The sequence below is a fragment of the Pipra filicauda genome, unplaced genomic scaffold (genome assembly GCF_003945595.2).
Source record: "Pipra filicauda isolate LSUMZ 115617 unplaced genomic scaffold, ASM394559v2 scaffold115_size4368891_pilon, whole genome shotgun sequence".
NCBI lineage: Eukaryota > Metazoa > Chordata > Aves > Passeriformes > Pipridae > Pipra > Pipra filicauda.
This window is the reverse complement of record NW_024103607.1, coordinates 1,017,196-1,036,504: the sequence shown is the minus strand read 5'-3', so window position 1 is coordinate 1,036,504 and position 19,309 is coordinate 1,017,196. Positions and strand designations below refer to the sequence as shown.

At 43.2% G+C, this 19,309-nt stretch overlaps 1 protein-coding gene across 2 annotated transcripts in view; it reads left to right on the top strand.

Annotated features, from left to right (window-relative positions):
* Positions 1 to 19,089, top strand: part of TMEM255B (transmembrane protein 255B) — a 70,399-nt gene extending 51,310 nt beyond the window's left edge. The window contains exons 5-10 of one of the 2 annotated variants that reach the window (XM_027743525.2): positions 1,014 to 1,094; positions 4,916 to 5,001; positions 8,447 to 8,606; positions 11,485 to 11,493; positions 13,819 to 13,962; positions 18,374 to 19,089. In XM_027743525.2, coding sequence (XP_027599326.2) covers positions 1,014 to 1,094; positions 4,916 to 5,001; positions 8,447 to 8,606; positions 11,485 to 11,493; positions 13,819 to 13,962; positions 18,374 to 18,541 — 648 coding nt within the window. In that variant the 3' untranslated portion in view covers positions 18,542 to 19,089. The remainder of the gene's footprint in view (positions 1 to 1,013; positions 1,095 to 4,915; positions 5,002 to 8,446; positions 8,607 to 11,484; positions 11,494 to 13,818; positions 13,963 to 18,373) is intronic. The other variant, XM_027743526.2, reaches the window with a different exon arrangement.
* Positions 19,090 to 19,309: the final 220 nt, after the last annotated feature.

Genomic DNA, 19,309 nt, shown 5'->3' with positions numbered 1-19,309 from the left:
TTGTACGGAAAGAGGGTTAGTATGGAAAGAGGGAATGGCAGATAGTGAGTTTCCATCTTCTCTGTTGGAAGTGGTCTGTGTGACATACTGGGGAGCACTTGAGTCCTTTTGAAGGCACAGATCAGGACTAGATAAGTGACAGAAAGTTGAAAAAGTCTCTTTTTATTTTTTTTTCCAAGTATAAGTAATTCCCACACTGCTTTGGGATAGACATTGAATCACAGAGGACTCAAGTTGTCAAATCCTCCCAAGGCAAATATGGTCTAGGTATTTGCCTAGACCATATGCACCCTCTAGCCTTCAGAGTGGCCACTTGCCAAGGTCAGAAACACATATCGTCCATCTGGCCAAGAATATTTCATTGTGTTCTTCCTTTATATCAGTTTGTGGGAACTGTTACAAGCAAAATATGAAATATGAGCAGCTAACACATATTTTGCAATAAATAAAAAATAAGGCAAAAACAAACAGTGCAAATTGCCTTCTCTTTATGCCTTAATTTCTTCATCATTCTTTGTTTTGCTTTTGGGGTTTTAAGTGTGTGTTGTAAGTGGTAAGCTCAAAGTATTACCTATTTTACTTTGTTTTCTTTATGGATATTGTTGAAATCCCTTAAAAAGAAAGTCCCATATCTTTAAAACAGCAAAGTAAATCTTGGTGCTCAGTAAGACACTGTACCAGAAAAAAGAGTGGCTGAACTGTTCTCATAGAGCAGTACTATTTGACATCAAGCAAGGAAGTGGTTAAATGCCAGCGGTGATGCCTTCTTAATAGTGGTGATCAATACAGAGAAAAATAAATGATACTCCCATAGCTTAGTGGGGGAGTGAGGAAGGAAAAGAGGAGAGCCACTCTGGAAAGAAAGCCAACATGGAGGTGTGTGAGCTGCTTACCCAAGTGACTGCATTGGCTTTGGCTCCACAGAGCTGTAAGCATTTGGCATGGGGACACGACATGGTGCCTTCACACTTCCTCCGTACCAGTTACTATTTTGACTTCTCTTTTCTTTACAGGAACCCAGACCTTTGTATAACAAAAGGTGCCAGTTTTATTCAAGTGGAATAGGATTCCTATATGATGCCTACCAGACAGAGGTAAACTAACTCACTTCATCATGTGTTTATTTTGCTGTGCTTTGAGGGGCTGGGGAGGAGGGAGGTAGATGTTTGACAGCATGTCTGTCCATGTAGGTCATGGGTAGAGAGAAAGCCCACTGTTCTTTCTCCCACAAGTGACTCCCTGCTTATCCAAGCCTCTGATGACTACAAATCACTACAATCAGTGGGGTTTTGAATCATCATTGGTGTTTCTATCCAGTACATTACTCTGGGACTGGAATGATTCCCAGTCCATCTATGCTGTATAATAGTTGTCTGGAATGTGTTTGTCACATTGGCATCTTTCTCTAAGGAGGTTTTTGTAGACTCCAAGTGGAATAGGAAATATCTAAATTAATCCACTTGTATTGTCCAGAAGACTTCAAATCTCTGTATTTATCCAGCACAGGCCAAAAACATCAATGGTCTGAATGCAGCTTTTTTATTATCTCAATGACATCAGCATGGTTGGAAAAGTGCCCATATCCAAATGGCTAGCCTCCTGAGAAGTCCAGATTTAGTTTCTTTTCCTATTTTATTATTGTGGTAAATTGGTGGTGAAAAGAAAGGCAGAGCAGCATTGAGAACAGCTAGACAATGGCATAATTTTCAAGAAGCCAGATGTCCTTTATCACTATCCCTCCCATGGCTAAGAAAGGGTGTATGGGGAGTGCTACCACCAAAAATTCTAGAAAGCTTAGCAAAGTATATTAAGCAGCTCCTTAAATCTTGCTGCTAGGGCACCCCGTTGTTGATCCCAGAAAATGTATGACAAAAATATTTCAATTATCTCCTTGACTGAAGACCTGCCCAGAAAAACTTATGAAGTGTGACAACACTCTTTAAGTTTTACTCCATCCTCTTCTAAAGTGTGCTTGCACACTCAGATATATAGCCTGAGAAATGCTTCTGATTTCTGTAATAAGCATATGGTTGGTATCACACTGACCACAACTTGTGGGTGACCCCAGCCTTGAGCTTCCAGACAGATGGTTTTCTACAGCTCTGCTGCTTCTGGGAACGTCTGAAATTGGGCCACCCAGAACTCCTTTCTCTATTCTGGAAAAAAAAAATGTATCTTTTAAAAGCATGGGTAGTTTTTACTAACATGCTTGTCTGGTTGTCCACTGACTTAGAGTCAGCATGTGCTAATTCAGAGTTAAGGATCCATGGCATTTGTACTTGGCTTTTACTTTTCCAAAGTTAGCCAGCTAGTGAGCAGGGGACATGCTCTGCATGCCAGGCAAACACTTAACTAGGAAGAACAGATTGTTTACTGAGTGCAGGTTTCCTTTTGATTGCCATCTCTCATCTGTAAGTGGTCTGCAGCTCATTTGGTTTGCCTTTGTTTCAGTTCTCTTTGATCAAAGCAGAAATAATTCTACTGTTTTGCAATTACTGTGAGATAAGAACATCTCTTCAATTGGTGCTGAGAAGATAGACGATCACAAACATCCAGGACGTGAAAAAGCTCAATGTCTAGTCACTGAAAAGAAATAATAGGTCTTGACATGCAGAGTACTCACAAATGACCTGTTTCCACCACCCTTGCTCACACCACACAGTAACTTATTTTGGTTTTTTTTCACTGCTCTCCTAAAAAGGAGTGTCTTTGCATGTTTTAAAAATGCTGTGATAAAAATAGACAACTACAGTAACTTCCTTGGCCAATAATATGAGTCTTGTAGACTAGAAGAAGCTAAAATAATGTTTAAGATCTTGCTGATCTCCCTCTCTTGTACTTCTAGCCTTCCACAATAAAAGGGGCAGTCTGGCCTATTTATCGCTCAGAGAGGGGAAAACTCATTTCCTATCAGAAATGGTCCCCAAACCACGCATCAGAACAAACCACTTTTTAGCAGCCCATTCCATCTTACAAAGCCCTACTAACCCAATCACGCATGTGTAATGGGAAAAGGCCTAGGTCCTAGGCTATTTTCACTGCATGGACGGTCAAAACCAAAGTCTTAAGTGCAAAGGCTCTAGAGCATCCCACAAAATGTCTGTGGTAGTGAATGCATTGTGCTTCGGATCACTGGATCACTTTTCAAACTACTTTGCTAAGTAGCCAGGTGTGATGTTTCAGTCACTTCCTTGATTGAGCTAATGCTCCTCTTCTGCAGTAAATTGCAGCTCAGGCTGAGGACAGCTGCAGCTGAATGTGACTTCAGGCCGACAAAGCCCTTACGAGAAATCCAGTAAATTCAGACACAACAGAGCAAGGCTGATGAAAAAAAGTCCCATCCCAGGGTGAGATGTTCTTGTGACAAGTGTGATGTGTCTGTTATCAAGCTCTGAGCTCTGTTTCCAGATTGCAGCCCAGACTGAGACTGTCCTTTCATAACCTAACCTCTATTTTGGGATAGAAGAGCTGATTGGTATGAGACACAAACCACATGTACAGCCTTGTCCTGGTCAGAAAAACAATCTCAAGGCATCATTTTAATCTCCGTTTCACCTTAGTTTTGTCACCCATCTTCCACTGCTCAAGCAGATCCTGCTACGTACAAGTGTGGCAAGTTGAGACCAGCTGCAAGATTCTCTGGTGCTCTGTGTGTGTTTAAGGTTTTCCTTTTTGCTGGGAACAAACATGTGAGGTGTACAGACTCATCAACAGTGGCAGTTTTCACACTAAAAAGGATGTACAGATTCAGAACTCAGGAGCTGAGAAACATCTTTTTTAACACCTCTTGTGGACACTGTTCCACAGAGTAGCATATTCATGGCTAAGCAGAACTGTCTGACAGAAACTTCTCAAAAGCAGGCATGCTCCTTCTATTTTTTCATTATGAGGAATTTTCCATTCGACAATATATTTTATTTGCATTTTGTGAACAAAATACTTCTCAGTGGTTACAGTACATTTTTTTCCATCAAAATAAAAGCTAGAGAAAGAACATATTTTCTGACCTGCTAGTTTTTAAAACCTGAGAGCTCTCCAGGATTTCAATGTCAATAAGCTAAAAATCTTAGGGGAAAAAAAGCGCCTTACATATAAAATATTTCAATTGGTCTGTAGTGCCAAGTAGAAGTGATTAATGCTTACCACACTTAAGGAGTCATTAAAATGATTTTTTTGTCTGGATAGAAAGTGGTGTACATGTGCCTGCTTTTATTGTTCTAACATCTGTCCATCCCTCGAATTCCTGCTCACGCAAATTAACCTTTTCAGTTTTCTATTCAAAAGCTTGCAGTAAATGGTACTTATTTACTGGAGTGCTTGGATCTTTTCTGAATTATTTTGTTTGTGAGTCTGGAGATTGTTCTTGCTGGTGTTCGTAATTATTTCCATCTTCAGGAGGTTTTTACTGAAAGGAGAGAGCTCACATTTATTGGAAGTTGTTCAGATAAATTGACTCCTTTGCCCATTTCACCACTATAATGGACTGGTATTCTTATCCACTTCTGTGACTTTCTGTAGTGTATCTCTCAAGACATGGAGACATGGTCTCCACACCACAGCTGTAGAGATCCAAATCTCATGGCTGCAGACTCTGGGTCTCAGCAGAATAGCACCAGGCAGTGCAGCGAAGTGCTTAAAAACTCTGGCAAGCCCTGACTGCAGGCTGGTGCTGGGGGCTCTGGGCTTCATAGTGCAAATGCCCTCAGACTCTGGGGCTGACATCCTGGTTAAATGTCCTAGGAGCTCAGAGACATCCTTTTGGCCTGTGGTTGTAGATTTTGGTATATCAGGATCTTTCTGCACAACAGGTAATAAAACTTGACACTGCAGTAGTTTCTTTTTTCTGTGGTCAGTAGGATGATTTACACAACACTGAAACACTGAGAATAAAGGTCAGTCTCTTCTTTTTTGGCAGGTGACATGTCATACCTTAAACAGCAAGTGCCAGCTGAAAGTAAAGAGTAACACATGCTATTGCTGTGATCTGTACAACTGTGAGAAGTAAGTACCTGGGTGCAGTTCATGGCCTGTGAGAAATCCTTTGTTGTTTGTCCTTACTTGTAAATGATAGGGCCTGGAGAAGCAACACAAGGAGCTTATATGCTGAGAAGTCCAGTTCATCTGCAATTGAAGTCCTGATGCCAGCAGAGAAGATGTCAGGACTTGTTTACTAGTGTTGATATTATTTAAGTTTCTTTTTCTTTAAATACATCCATAAGCTCTTTGCTTTGTGATCAAAATTGATCACAGTCACAGCCCTGCTTGGATATACTGTTGGTCTGGCAATACAATTTTCCCATTAGATTTAATAAGTCTTCTGCCTGAGTCACCCTTTGCACACCTCAGTATCATAGATTCACAGAATGGTTTGGGTTGGAAGATCATCTAGTTCCAGCCCCCTTGCCATGGGTAGGGACACCTACCAGGTTTCTCAGAGCCTTATCCAAGCGGGTCTTCAACACTTCCATAAATGGGGCAACCACAGCTTCTCTGGGCAACCTGTTCCAGTGTCTCACCACTCTCACAGTGAGGAATTTCTTCCTAATACCTAATCTAATTCCTCCCTCTTTCAGTCTAAAGCCATTCCCTCTTGTCCAATCACTACATGCCCGTGTGTCATTGTGAGAAATATCTCTAATTGAAACTTAGAAGATGGTCAAATAAAGTGAAACAAAGAACTTTATTAGCAGAGCACTGGTTGCACCGAACTCGTGACCTGGTTTGAGCACACCTGACTGGGAGGGGACAAGCCTTTTTAAGGTCTCTTGATTTACATAACTGTTCCCTCACACCTCCCACACCAGGCCCTGCTCCTCTCTTCCTCAAAAGGCAATCCTCGCCTTTTGGTACAGTTCATTGGTTGTTCCCATCCACCTATGAGGTTGTTTCCCTGCCCCTGGCCACATGGTCTCCTGGCAGTGAGCCCAAATTGGTCTCACTGCCTTACATGCTTTCCGATTCGCCTTCCTACTGTACCAGTAAGCAAAACAGTAAGTCAGCAGCAGTAACAGTGATCAGAACCACCAGAACAATAAGAACAGCAAACAAGGCAGTAAGCAGCTGTCAGCAACAGTGACCAGAACAACATGCAACCCACCAGCTCCTGACCACAAAATGGCTCTTCAATCTCCCCAAATGACCTCCAGGTATCTCAACATGAGGTAACCATGGAAATCCCTGCTTGTAATAAAACCATCTTATTTATTTCTCACAATCATCTTACCAGGCACTCTCATGCGACCTCTGCAACCCTCTACAGTTCACTGACAGTCAATTTTCCTTTTTATCCTCCATGTATTTCTCATCTTTCTTCCTTCCTACATCTCCTGCTTTATTTTGGTTTTGCCTCCTTTTCATATGCTAGCAGCCATTTATAGCCCCAGTCCTCTGTAAGCCTTGGCTAGTATCCTGCCAGACATGAACATTTTGGGTGTAGGGAAACAAGGGTGGCACAATCAAGGTTTCTGCATAACAAAGTAGCTCTTGCCCAGTTCCTGGCTCAACTAGAGAAGTGAAAAATGACATTTGGGACTAGGGGTAAGTCATCTATGCGTGCATATTTCTCATGCAGATAGGAGACAAAAAGTGAGTGCAGGTCTATAGGATGGATTAAAATCTACTACGAATGTTACAATCTTTTGCTGATGTAAGAAATATTAAATCTGGATATGATGAAGTTATACAAAACAAGTGAAATGGGAAAGGTAGAGAATGCACAACTGTTGTACCTTTTCTGTGACGGACAACAAGCACAAAAGTCCTTACATTAGTCAATCAGGCATCAGGCATTTCTATGACAGAAAAATGATGGAACACCATATTTGCAATGCATTGCATATACATTTGCAATGTATATTCTGAGAATGCTTCCTTCCATGGTACACAGCTAACCGCTACATGTTAACACTGAATCAAACAGCAGAATTCAATACAGAAAAGAACAGGGGTGTTAAAGGGCTGGAAGTATGCAGAGTTATCAAAGAAAAGTGAGTGAAACTCTGTTGCTTAAAGCATAAGGTAACAACAAGGAGAGCTCAGGCATATTCCCCCTCCAGATGGAGATCCTCAGTGCCATTTTTCTAAGACATTGAGTTTGTCTGAAACACCTGGGACTGATGACTGCTGTGATAATATTCCATGATACAATTAGACATGTGTGTCCTTCACAGTGGACAGCAAGATCTTATGGCACTGGCATGGACAAATTCAGAGTAAATAAGCAGTCATGCTGCTCTAGAGACTTGGCAATTCCAGTTCACAGGATGGCTAGAGAGAAGTAGGACTAGACACAGTCACACAGAGTGGCTTGTTCTCAGCCATGGAATAGAGTGCTATGTGGGCAGGATCACAAGTCAGATTTCCTCAGCCTCGTGGTAGCTGAAGTTATAGGTTTGTTTAGTTAAGATGGGCTCATAATAGTGGCCAAGTGAACTCAACAGTAGTGGTTCTTCAGTGCCAGACCCATGCCCTCAAGCCATTGATTGGACAGGACTATGCCTGCCTTGGTTCTTCCCAGGAATATTGCGGGTTTCTCCACGCTGCTACCTTCCTCTGCAGAGCTTTCCCTAACCACCATCTCCACTGCTGCCCCATGCACTGGGAATGGAGGAACAGAAGAGTGAGCACAAACTGGTCACTTCTGGTTTCCACTATAATCTGATGGCAATTTCCTAACAGTGGGAAAACAGGCTTGGCATTTAAAAAAATCTTTCCAACTCAAATAGCTGTCCTAGGAGCTCATTAGTGGGCTAGAATTAGAGGCAGGTACCAGAAAGAACTACAGGAATCTGTGGTTTCAAATTTTGCTGTAGGATGTTTCTGGCTTTTGGCAAGACAATGAAGATTAAACATGCCTGATTTGCAATAACTAGTGTGGTGTAGAAATGTGAACAAAGATTTCTGGATAGTACAATCCATAGTGTAAAAGATACATCTTTATACTGTACTGTATTGCATTTCTTAATTTGGAACCACAGACACCATAAAGAAGTGTAGCCAGCTAGAAAAACCTCCCTTCCTGTGGTTGAATTAATGCTTAAGCAACTTGTTTTTCCCAGTTTCAAAGATGCCAGCAGGTGAACTGTGAAAAAAATCAAAGGCAAGCATGCTTTAGCTGGTAGCTAATGACAAGCATCCATATACCAAGACTGTGCCTGTGTTCAGAGGCCCTGAGCAAAAAAATTAAAAAAGAGTCCATGCTGATAAACACCACCAATCAGCAAAACTAGAGCTGGTATTAGTTGGACTGCATGTTTGATGTTAGCCTTAGCAGAGCCAATTTTACAGCAGAACTTTATCCAGTTCTTCTGAGCAATGTTTGGTGGGAGCATGGATGAAGTACTTTGCCAAACAGGAAAGCAAGCAGGAAGAATTCAGATCCTCTAGAGCTCTATATTGTGTGCAAAACCATTCCCATTGCAGTGACATTGTCTGCATTCCCTTTCAGTTCAGACCAGTCCTCCAGCTACTATGAATTTCTTGGCGTCAGCAGCTGTCAGGACGTGGTTCACCTGTACAGGCTGCTGTGGTCCTCCACAGTCCTCAACATCATTGGCTTGTTTCTGGGCATTATTACAGCAGCCATTCTTGGGGCTTTTAAAGACATGGTAAGGCTCACGGTCTCTTGCCTTATGTGCAGATGTCTGGGCTTGTTGACATTGTCATATGGGTTAAAACCAAGGAAGCGTAAGTGTACAAAGGAGACACTTTGAACATGTTTACTGTGTGTTCTGGGAGTCTGGAGTTATATCTTTAGGCTAAGCTATTGCCGCTGCTCACAGCTAAGTAGGTCAAGCCTGGTCAAATACATGAATAGAAGGGAAAAAACAGGTGCCTGTCTGAACAAATGCTGGCAATTCACTAAGTGGCATCTTTTTTTTCCTTCTAATTCATCTCTGAACATGTGGGCCAGCACAGAGTCTGAGCATGCTAGTTTGTAGCTAACATGTAAAACTCAAGTCCTAGGTGTGACTGTTTAATTTACATAGTTCTTTTCCCCAAGAATGGGGATGAATTCTGAAGTACCAGTCAAGTTTTTATTTAAACAGTTGTGTACCCAGGTCACATTAACATCCTCTTTTGCTTCACTAAGGAATGCCACTCTCTAATTGCTGCCTGTGCCACACCACCATGTTGTGCTGATGTGCAACACTGCAGCCAGAAGAGGCTGTTAGCTAGGAGGGATAATCTGATACAATGCTTCATCCACTTAGATTTTCTTACACATTAAAAGGGTGAAGCTATTCCTGGGATCATCACTGTCACTGGTCATGTTTGCTAAAGCAGTGCCTAAAGACCAACAAAGGGGCTCATGATTGATTAGACTCTCAGAGGAGTAGATGGTCCCAGCCCAAAAAGCTTCCAGACTAAATGGGTGGAGGTGAGGGGATGGAAGTGAAATGCAGGAGCCAAGGGAGGTGTGATAGCAGCACAGGTCATCTTAGATCCATGATGTTACTGGTGGCTATTCCAGAGGCAAAAACTCAATAAAAAGACAGGTAAAACAAAATAAGAGAGGTATGGAGCAGGGAAGAGAAAGCAAAAGAGATAGTTGAGATGTACATCTGGGCAGAAGGAGGGGCAGACTAGAGGGAAGGTGCTGCTCAGACCTAGCAGCCAGTGAGCCAAGGACCCAGTCAGACTGGAGACCATCCAGGCCTGGCTCTGACCACCCAGAGTTCCTCAGCAAGCATGCCTGGCCTAACTACAATGTGTGTTGGGTGCTTAAAACCACCTGACAGAGCAGGGCCATGTAAATTATTTGAAATTTATCTCTGTTAAGAGTTGCAAAATTTCCTGGAAATATTTCCCTCTCTACCTTAAGGAAAATGAGCACACTGAGCTTTCCTATGGAAGACATGTGCAGCTGAGCTATCAAATTTAAGTCAGCGAACTCTTGCTAGAAGTTGATAAGATTGCAGCCAGCCAGTAAAGAGTTGCAGCTGCCCAATGGGAGGGAGTAGCTTTCCCATCTTAATTCATCTCCTACTCGTCAGAGAAGCAATGGCAGAAGCAACTGCAGTGGGAAATAAGGGAGAGAACAGCTATATGACGCATCATCTACACTAAGTCCCTGAGAGAGCATTGCAGCTTTTTAGCGCCACTAAGTGTTTTCCCCTGCCTAGCAGATGGGTGCAAGTGCAGCTGTTGGAGTTGCTAGTGCTCTCTTGAGATGGGAAAAGGTACAGAGAGCCAGCCCAAGTCCATCTAATATCTTGCTGAACCCAAGGCTTACATGGGATTTGGGCTGATGCACTGTAGCAGGGCAAGCTCTAGCCCAGATACAACTCTGTACTTCACGGGGCCATCACTGCACTGCGTGTGAAGGATATCAAGCCAAGGAGATGTTCCTGGGAGAACTGGGATCTCCGTGACCTCATACATTGCCTGGCTAGGAGGCAGAGCCTGGGTCACAGTCTTGGTCCTTTTGACTGAGTGGCATAAAGCTGTGCAAGGAAATTGCAGCAGTAGTGGATGAGCAGCTTCCCCCCAAGCTTGGCTGGAGCGAGTCTGTCAAGGCTCCAGGTAAAAACTTGAGCTGAATAAGCTGTTTAATGTCTCCTCTCAGTGTGAGCAGAAGAAAAGGTACTCCTAGATCAAGGGAAAGATGAGTTTGTGTCAGTCACCTCAGCACAGGATCCATGCTGTGCTTGTGAAAGTCTTACTGAAGCAGCAACTCAAAATGCAGTGACCACTCCTTGCTCCTGTCTGTGCTTTTTCAGGTTCTTTTGAGTTATGTACTACAGCTGGTTTGCTAATCTGCTACTCCCTTGCCTTAGAAAAGCAGTAACTCTTGGGGAAAGACAGGGCCAAGAAAACATCAAGCAGAAGAGGGAAAGAAAGGGGCATGGGACTGAAATAAGGAAAGAAACACTTTAAAATATGTGGGAGAACTTCTTTGTTTCAGGATGTCACCTTCTCACAGAAGTGCTCACTAGCATTTTGCAGGAAGAGCTGCAAAGCCCAGCTGAAATGCCTCAGGGCATTGCTCTGGAATCAACTTCCAAAAAACTTCCAGAAAACATCATGTCTATCTCTCCAGAATGCTGGCAGCCAAAACATGCTACAAAGGGGAGAGTTTGCAAAACAGTGCCGTTGCCTTTAAACCCATCATATTTCCTGGACAGAAAAAAAAAGTGTTGTTTTGGTTCTTGCGGGCTTTCTTTCTTGTGACAAATTCCCTACAGACTGTGGCACGCTCCCTGTAGTTTTGCTTCCTGCCACAGGGCCGTGCTGGTTCAGTGGGAAACATTTCATCCTCTCCTGACTCCCAAGGTGTCAGCTCAGTGGCCCCTATGTAACCCGTGGGGCTGCAGTGGTTGCGACAGGTACCTTCCTTTTCAAGTCTACAGTGTGCTTGGATATAGGACACTGGCTGGGCAGTTACCTTAAAATCACCTTTAACAAAAAGCAGATTAATATATAACTTAAATAGATGGACTTGCAGTATCCAAAATGATAACACACTGTGATTATTTCTTACAGAAGACGGAGGTAAAGAATTGCATGGAAAACTTCACTTGCTGGTCCTAAGAGTTAATCTAGAAACTCCCTGCCCTGTCCCAGTATTCATCTGATGACTTCTGGATGTTTTCCTGACACACCTTGCCAAGGAATCTGCCTTCTGGGAGTTTAGGGTTGCATTAATCTGAACTACTGATGGTTTGGGGAGGGGGTTGCTGCCTTTTTTTTTTTTTCCAATTTGTCTCCTTCTTGCAGTCTTCTTAAGGGAGTCTGAACAGATTGAATAGCATTCCCATATCCCCTCTCCTCTTCCTTCACCCTACTTTAAAAAGGGAAACAAAATTAATACCTAATAACTGAGCTACTTGCCATGGCTTAGCACTCATGCAATTAAAGGTGCAGTCTGATGTGAAAAGTAACCGTAGCTTGAAAATAAATGCTCTGGCAGGTCTGTGTCAGGCCAATGAGCTGACACTGGCAGCACACCCTGACCAGTTGGTAGCTCTTTATCTCTTTGACTTGGGTGGTGGTTTAGTTTAGAATGTCTCCACCTACCAGTGTATTTTAGGTGACTAATTTAACATAGTGTAATTACTGGAATACTTAATAAAATCATTCAACCAGCTTCAGTACCTGCAAATTGTTGATGGCTCTGGGCTGAGACCAGATAGCCTGATAATAAGGTGCTTTGATCAGTGGATTTGGAGTAGATGACTCCCTAAAACTGTCTCCTAGGACTGTTGTGATGTTCATACTTAGCAATTAGAGAGCAGTGCTGCTATGGATAGAGGGAAGGTGAGAGGATTGAGAGAGGTTCCCAGGAGAAGAACTCAAAGCAGGTCAAATAGCAGCACCCAAAGAGACTCACACCAGAAAGTTAGTGACAGATGCAGAACAGGCATCTGTATTTTACACTGGGCAAAACAAGTGTTTCTTGATGCATTGATGTCCATAACCAGAGGGATCTAATTTCTCTTCTCCTAAGAAGGAAGGGCACATTCTGGGGCCATGTTGCTGGCTGCAAACCTTTGGGTCTGAGGCAAGCATTTTAACTGCTTCTCACTCTGTCTAAAAGGCAATGTCTCTTCCTTTCTCCCCACCATATCCACCCAGCAGGGTGGGTAGAAAGGGGGCTACCTTGCAGATGAGTGTTTTTGAGGATGCCTTAAAAATGAGAGACTTGCTTCTCCCATGAAATAAGCTCTCTGCTTTCAACCCCAGCCTTTTTCTATGCCAGGTCCTAAAATGCCAAGTTTCTCTAAGGAGCTAAGGCCTAAATTGTCAGGTAACCTCGTGGTACATCAGTGACCTAGATGATGTTTTCCATGTACAAACACAATTAATATGCCTCTTTCTTAATCTCAGAGGTCTCACACTATCTCCAGAGGATACAGTGGTTTATGTCTCTCACTGATAAATCTGAAAGGAAATGCCAAGAAAAAAAATACTGGCTGCTGCTTTCAGCATTTGTCTGGCAACTACCATGTTTTATTATTTCAGTGAAAAGAAAATTCCATGCTGTCATGTGGAGGAATCTGTTAACAAAAACAAAGGAAAGAAAAAAACCCACTGGATTTATCTCAAGAAAATCTTTCACAGAGCTCTGTTGTCCTTCACAAATGGTTATATAGCACATAGGTTTAGGGTTTAACACAAACCCCCTTTCATATTTAGCTTTTGCTCTTTTTTTTCCTTACCAAGTTTTATTAGCTGGTTTAATATGAGCTCTTACTTCTTCCTGCAAACCTCATTTCACATTGTAATTAAGGGACATGTCAATAAAATCACGGGAAAAGGATTTTATGTGGTAGGAATGAGGTATGCATGTCGAGAGCGATACTGGAGAGCTAGCAGCAAACTCTCTTTCACAAGTGAGAGGGAACTGTGAAAGAAGAGCAACTGGTCTGGAAAGGGAGATCTTTGTAAATCCGTGTAGGAAAGCAGTGAGAAAAGACATGAGGGCATCAGGTAGTTGCTGTTGGAAAGTGTCTTCAGCAAATGGTGAAGGACTGGGTGTTCGGTGCTGGAATGAGTGAGAAGAGACAGCCAAATGTATGCTGTATGCTGTGCTCTTCAGGCTGTCTCAGATCTGGAGTCCTGCCAGTGCTTCTGGAACTGTTGCTAGGGAAGCACCAGCCGTCTTTTTCCAAGGAAAGAAGATTAAAATAGCTCTGTATTTTTACTCAGAAAATTCACTCTGGATACACCCTCTCATTCTGTCTGCTCTGTGTTTTTTTGTAATCGTGTTGGAAAATAGAAAGCTGTTAAATTGTCTGATTGCTTGTGTTAGGAGCAGTTCCTGCTCCAGCTCCCTCTATGCTGTGCTGATATATTGTTGTCTTCTGTGCTAAACAGGTACCTCTGTCCCAAATTGCATTCAGCGCTGCACCTCCTCCTCAGATCCTGTACAATCCTGCCCAGCAGATCCTGACATATGCTGGGTTCTGTCCTTCTGCAGCAACTATTTCTACATATCCATCCTACCCATTAGCTCTTCAGGTACAGTACAAAATGGCACCCTTCTTACTCCATCAGAAAAGCATAAGATGCTACTCAGTACATACTTTGCAGAGGTAGATCTTAGCTCTGGGGTTTGAACCAAGGCAAGGAAGTTTGATCCAACTCACAGGTTTATCTCTGGGATGAGTTAGTCTGCACTAAGTTTCAGGTCTGTTCTCAGACCTTGGGCTTTCTCTGGTTGTCCTTTCCTGACCAGGAATCCCACTGTGGGATTCAGGCAGTGTACAAGTAGTTATGAAGGTGAACACAGCCCCCATATTGGGCAAGATAAAGCAGCAACAGAGGCACTGGGGAAGCCAAAGGAAGCATCTGACACACACAGGATTTGGCTGAAAAATTTATACACCTTAGCCCACCCTACTCTTAATATGGAGATAAGTATATTAGGACTTATCAGATGGAAAGGAGGCGAGAAAGGGGAGGACATAAGAGGCCTGTGAAACTGAGTGCTACAGAAAGGATTGTGGATGGATATTAGTGATAACTTCTTACACACAAAGTGTTGGTTGCCTCAGTAAAGCTATTAAGGGGGCAATATAAGCCAGAAATAGGAAGTGCTTTTATAAACAAGAGAAGATTCAAATGCCACAGGATGGTGTGGAGGAGTATAAATGAGGGGTTAGGGATTTGGGTCTCACTTGCAGCCCAGCAAGACCCCAAATGTCTGCCAGCCACAAGAACCAACGGGGGCTTATCAGAAGATGGAGCCCTGTTTCTTTCAGCTTCCAATAAGCATCTGCCACGGGCCACCACTGGTACACAACAGGTACAGAGCAGCTCTGGCAGTTGGCAGAGGTTGGTGAGCCTCATTGACCAGAGGCAACTGGCCTGAAAGCTGGAAGGAAAGCTGCCAGAGGTGCAGCTTCCACCCCTTGCGGGAGGGGATACAGCATGAGCTGAGTCAGCTTCAGGCCAATCACCTCCTTCAGAAGGCTGAGGTACAAGTCATGCTCCAAGCCTGTGTTGTGTTCAGGCAGAGCTGGCTTGGAAAATACAAAGAGTGGTGCTGAGGATGGTGTTTGCTTTTTTTCCCCACCAGAGTGAGGTGATGAACGTAGAGTGATCTGGTAAATAACTGAATATACTGAGACCCTGTAGCAATCACAGGAGCTTTTAGATCTAGTAAAGCACAGTAAGACTGTTTTGTTCCATATGACGGCTTGTTATATTTTGGCTGTGTAGTGCTAGACCAATGGGTACCACAAGTTTTGCAATACTTCTTAATTGAAAACACTGCACAATTTAGCATGAACTAAGAGTGGACCAGTGCCGCACAGCCTCCTGGGCTACATCTATTCAGGGCCAATAAGCTACCAGGCACCAGCACTGGGACATCATGATCATCCACACCAGTGAATGGTTAGAATGCTGCCCAGACCATCTAACAGTCTCCCAACAATGTTTAGGAAGGGGTCAGAAGATGGCAAGGGCAATGGACTGTTCCCAGTCATCAGCATGCACACAGACAGTCCCACTGGTTTGGTGGTAAGAGTTCAGCTGTAGGGATGTCCAGTGTGCTGTGCCAGTTGGCTTCACAGCCAGAGAACAGTCCTTGGCATGTCTTATTTATTAACATAAATGGGTCCAGGCACTTTGAGACCAAGGGTTGAGAGGCAAAAAAGAACATCTCTTTTTGTTTGCTTTTAGCTGCAAAGCTGTGCTGTTCTGCAGAACTGAGTTAGCATGTAGCCAAGAGTAGAGAGAGAAGGGGATAAAAACAGACGAAAGAAAACAATTAAGCTGAAAAGATGCATGTAAATAGTCATGAGGATCCACTGTAACTGTTCAGTCCTGAGTCCACTGAGAAACAGAAATACACTGTATTTACCCCAAATTCTTGTCTGCATTCCAAAGCAAACACAGTTATTTTCCTAATTTCTACTTTTTCAAATAAGTGTGTTCGTTTGTCTTCTTTCCCCTTCATAACATACATAGGCAGACACCATCAGCTGTTCCCAAGCCAGAAAACGTTAGTGAGAAGCACTCGGCTCCAAAGGAAAAAATTTAATCTTATTTATTCCTAGGGGGAAAGAGAAAAAAACTCACGAGCCAGCCACCTCCCTGTATGTTTGAGCTCATCATGTTGCAGTTGGGAGAGAAGTAATTTCTGCATCAGTATATGAGTTAAAAAATCATAATTAACTTACTCAAAGCTACAAACAGTGAATATTGAAAGCAGGGATGATTAGGAACAGCCAGAAGCTTCACTGTCATCTGCTTCCATTACTTGAGAGCTGTGGGCTGAATCCATGTGGCTGGAAGTCTTCATGATCCATCTAAGTGCTCCAAGCTGCTGGACTCAGGCCTGCTGCTGGATTCAGGCCTTCTGCTGGATTCACAAACCCTGCTCAGCTGGTCTTAGTTCTTAATGCTGGGAGCTAGGAATCTGGAGCCAGGATTCATCTGACTAAATGCAGGGGCTACTGGCATTTAGGGATCTAGTACTGCCTATAAAGAAATCAAGGAGCCACCTGTTCCCTCCTGCCCCTCTGAGAGAGCCCAGGTCCAGGTCTTGTTGTCCTCCCTGTGTCAAATCTGCATGGATATCTGGAATATCCCTTGGCATCCCAAAAGGGCTGAGCACTTACATGTGGGCAACTGAATTAAGCTCTAGCTGTCCACAGAATAGGAGACCCTGCCTGAGCTGGTCTAACCTTTAGAGTCACACATGGATTATCTCAGGCTAAAGGTATATGACATTCATTCCTGCTCCTCTGCTGAATCCAGGATCTCACTGAATAAATGCTTGCTGGAGGGGCAAACTAAGTCTTTAAAAGAATTGCAACCTGAGCTCGTGGTAAACACTCCTCAGTTCACCTCATGACTTCCTTGTCTACAAGCAGAAATCAGCCAAATGCAAAAAGAAACGATGATAACAGGAATGCATTTTGACAAGGATGTAAAAAACATTTATTTTGTTCATTGCGCCAACAAAATCATTCATCACTTCCTGGTACAATTCAGTCACAACCAGTAACAGGCCTGCCAACTGGTCAGGTAAAGGTTGTGATCAGCTGTGCAAGGACTGGTGGTGATGACAGCAGTTATGGGTTGTGCCAGTCATTTGTGCTAGAGGAGAACTTGCTGTAGAAGCAATTTCAGGCAAACAGATGGAACTAGTGGTTACAGCTTGAGAGGGGAGGGAAGCAAAACCTCCAAAATAAAAAAACCAAAACAACCCAAACCCACAACTAGGTTTAGAGCTGATGTAGCTAGCAGGTCTGCTAGCATACCTGCACTGCCTCAGAGGGTTGAAGGACATAATCAGCCTTCCTGTCAGGATGTCCCCACTCTCACTCACTAAGTCACCCTGTGGCACAAATGCAGGACAACGTTCTCCTTGCCAGGAGGGTTTGACCCAGGGCAACAGCCCCTGCTCACCCAGAGCCCTGTGGAGAAGCTGGGCACTTTGGCATGGGGTCTGTCAACACCAGGGCAGCTCTGAGATGCCACTGTCCAAGGGCCAGCCCTGGTACTGGCCTTTTAGATTGTGGCTATTAATTTTTTTAGCAGCAGGGAGCAGCGTTTACTTGCCATATTTTTCAATTCCCTTGAAAAGGCTCCATGATTATTAATTTTGTTTTTTAAATTCCAGGCACTTAAAGTTCACTTAAAGCCTGAACCTGAGGGGACCTGAGCCCAACTCTCCAGTTGAAGCGCATGGACTGGCATGCGCTGGCATATGAGGGGAGGAGTAAAATCCTGACCCTCTTGACATAAGTGACAAAACTTGGTTAAAAGAATGGTAGGATTTTATCCAGAACATTATTCCCTACATGGATTCTTTTAATAAATTCTGCTTGTTCCTGAACATAGGCTACTTCCTAAGCTGTATTTATTTTTTGTGCCTCTTTTAACCAAAGCCCCATCATAGCTGAGACAGCCAAAGTGAAAGACCTACAGGGAGACACATACCTACCTGTAAAATTTTCTTAAGAAGAACATGTATTTGGCAAAGGAATAAGACTTTGCATTTATGCAAGTACTACAACTGAGATTAATTACATCTGAGGTAATTTAAATTTCACAGTGATGCCTGGAAACAAGCAGCTACACGTAACCTAATCAGACGGTCAGGTGCTGTGCCTCACCCAGGAAGCCAGAGCATCTTTTCCTCCAGAAATTCCTGTTCTGTTCTATTGCCCAGCTGTCTGCACAGTGTCTATTAAAACTGACTTAGGTTACAGAAGGAATCTGTCTTGTTTCACTAAACACCATCATTGCTAGACTTAAGCAGGTGCTTTAGAACTAAAGTTAATGTTAAGCTGCAATGCAGGAGAAATTTAATCATGAAGCTCATTATCTAACACTAACATGGCAAAAAACCCCAGAACTGCAATGGGGTTGTAAACCTTTACTGAATAAGGTATTTTCTTTTGTCTACATACAGCCTGCCAACAATTTTCCAGGAACATCATCTACTGACATTTCTTTATCAGAAGAAACTCAGCCTCCATCTCAGTCCAGCTCCAGCTATGGTCTTCCCCCAAATGCTCCAGCCCTGTATACACCGACTTACGGCCTGCCTGGAGAAAAGCCTCCACCATATGCACCATAGAACAAAGAATTAATTTTGGGTAGCTGGTAGGCTTTTATTTTGTTTCTAAGAAATCTCTGGAAACTGCTGTGCAGGCACTAGACTTCCCAAAGGAACCCACCGCAGAGTGTGTTACAGCCACTCCGCTTTTACCTGCATCTCACTGTGAGCAGGGCAGAACCCTGGAAACGTAAGGGCAGGCACATCACCACTGGGGCATCCAGTCACCACCTAGTTTGCCTGCAGTCAGGTGTAGTAGTGCTTTCTGGCTGCAGTAAGGATGAGACGTTTCCTTCTCGGTGCACTGCAGAATAGATTTTCTTCAATGGGAGAAATGAAGAAAACACTCTGGATATGTGTTCTGCTTTCATAAACCAGTATAGAGGGGTTTAAGCCTGTGCTGTCTGAGTGCGTAGTCAGAAGCTCTCTGAGTCAATAATTTTCAGTAAGAGGCCAGGTGTTTGTTTGCTTGTAGTATTTATTTAATAACCCTTTTTGGTGAAAGTGTTGTACCAATAAAGTGTGGCAATTATTTTACAATAAAATTCACAGTGTCTATTTATACTGTACCTAAGGCTGTCTGCATTTGTAAGGACGGGAAAACAAAATCACAGAGGAAGAAGTACACTACCAAACAGTTTCCTTTTTCAAGTTTCAGACAGAAAGGCTAATTTTATTGGACTGTTACATCTGTACTTTGTGCCAGTCTAGTCTGCATAGTAAAATGTCATGTCAGTGTGCTAAAGATGAAATTTCCAGATGTGTATTTTATGCTGTACTTTAGTGTTC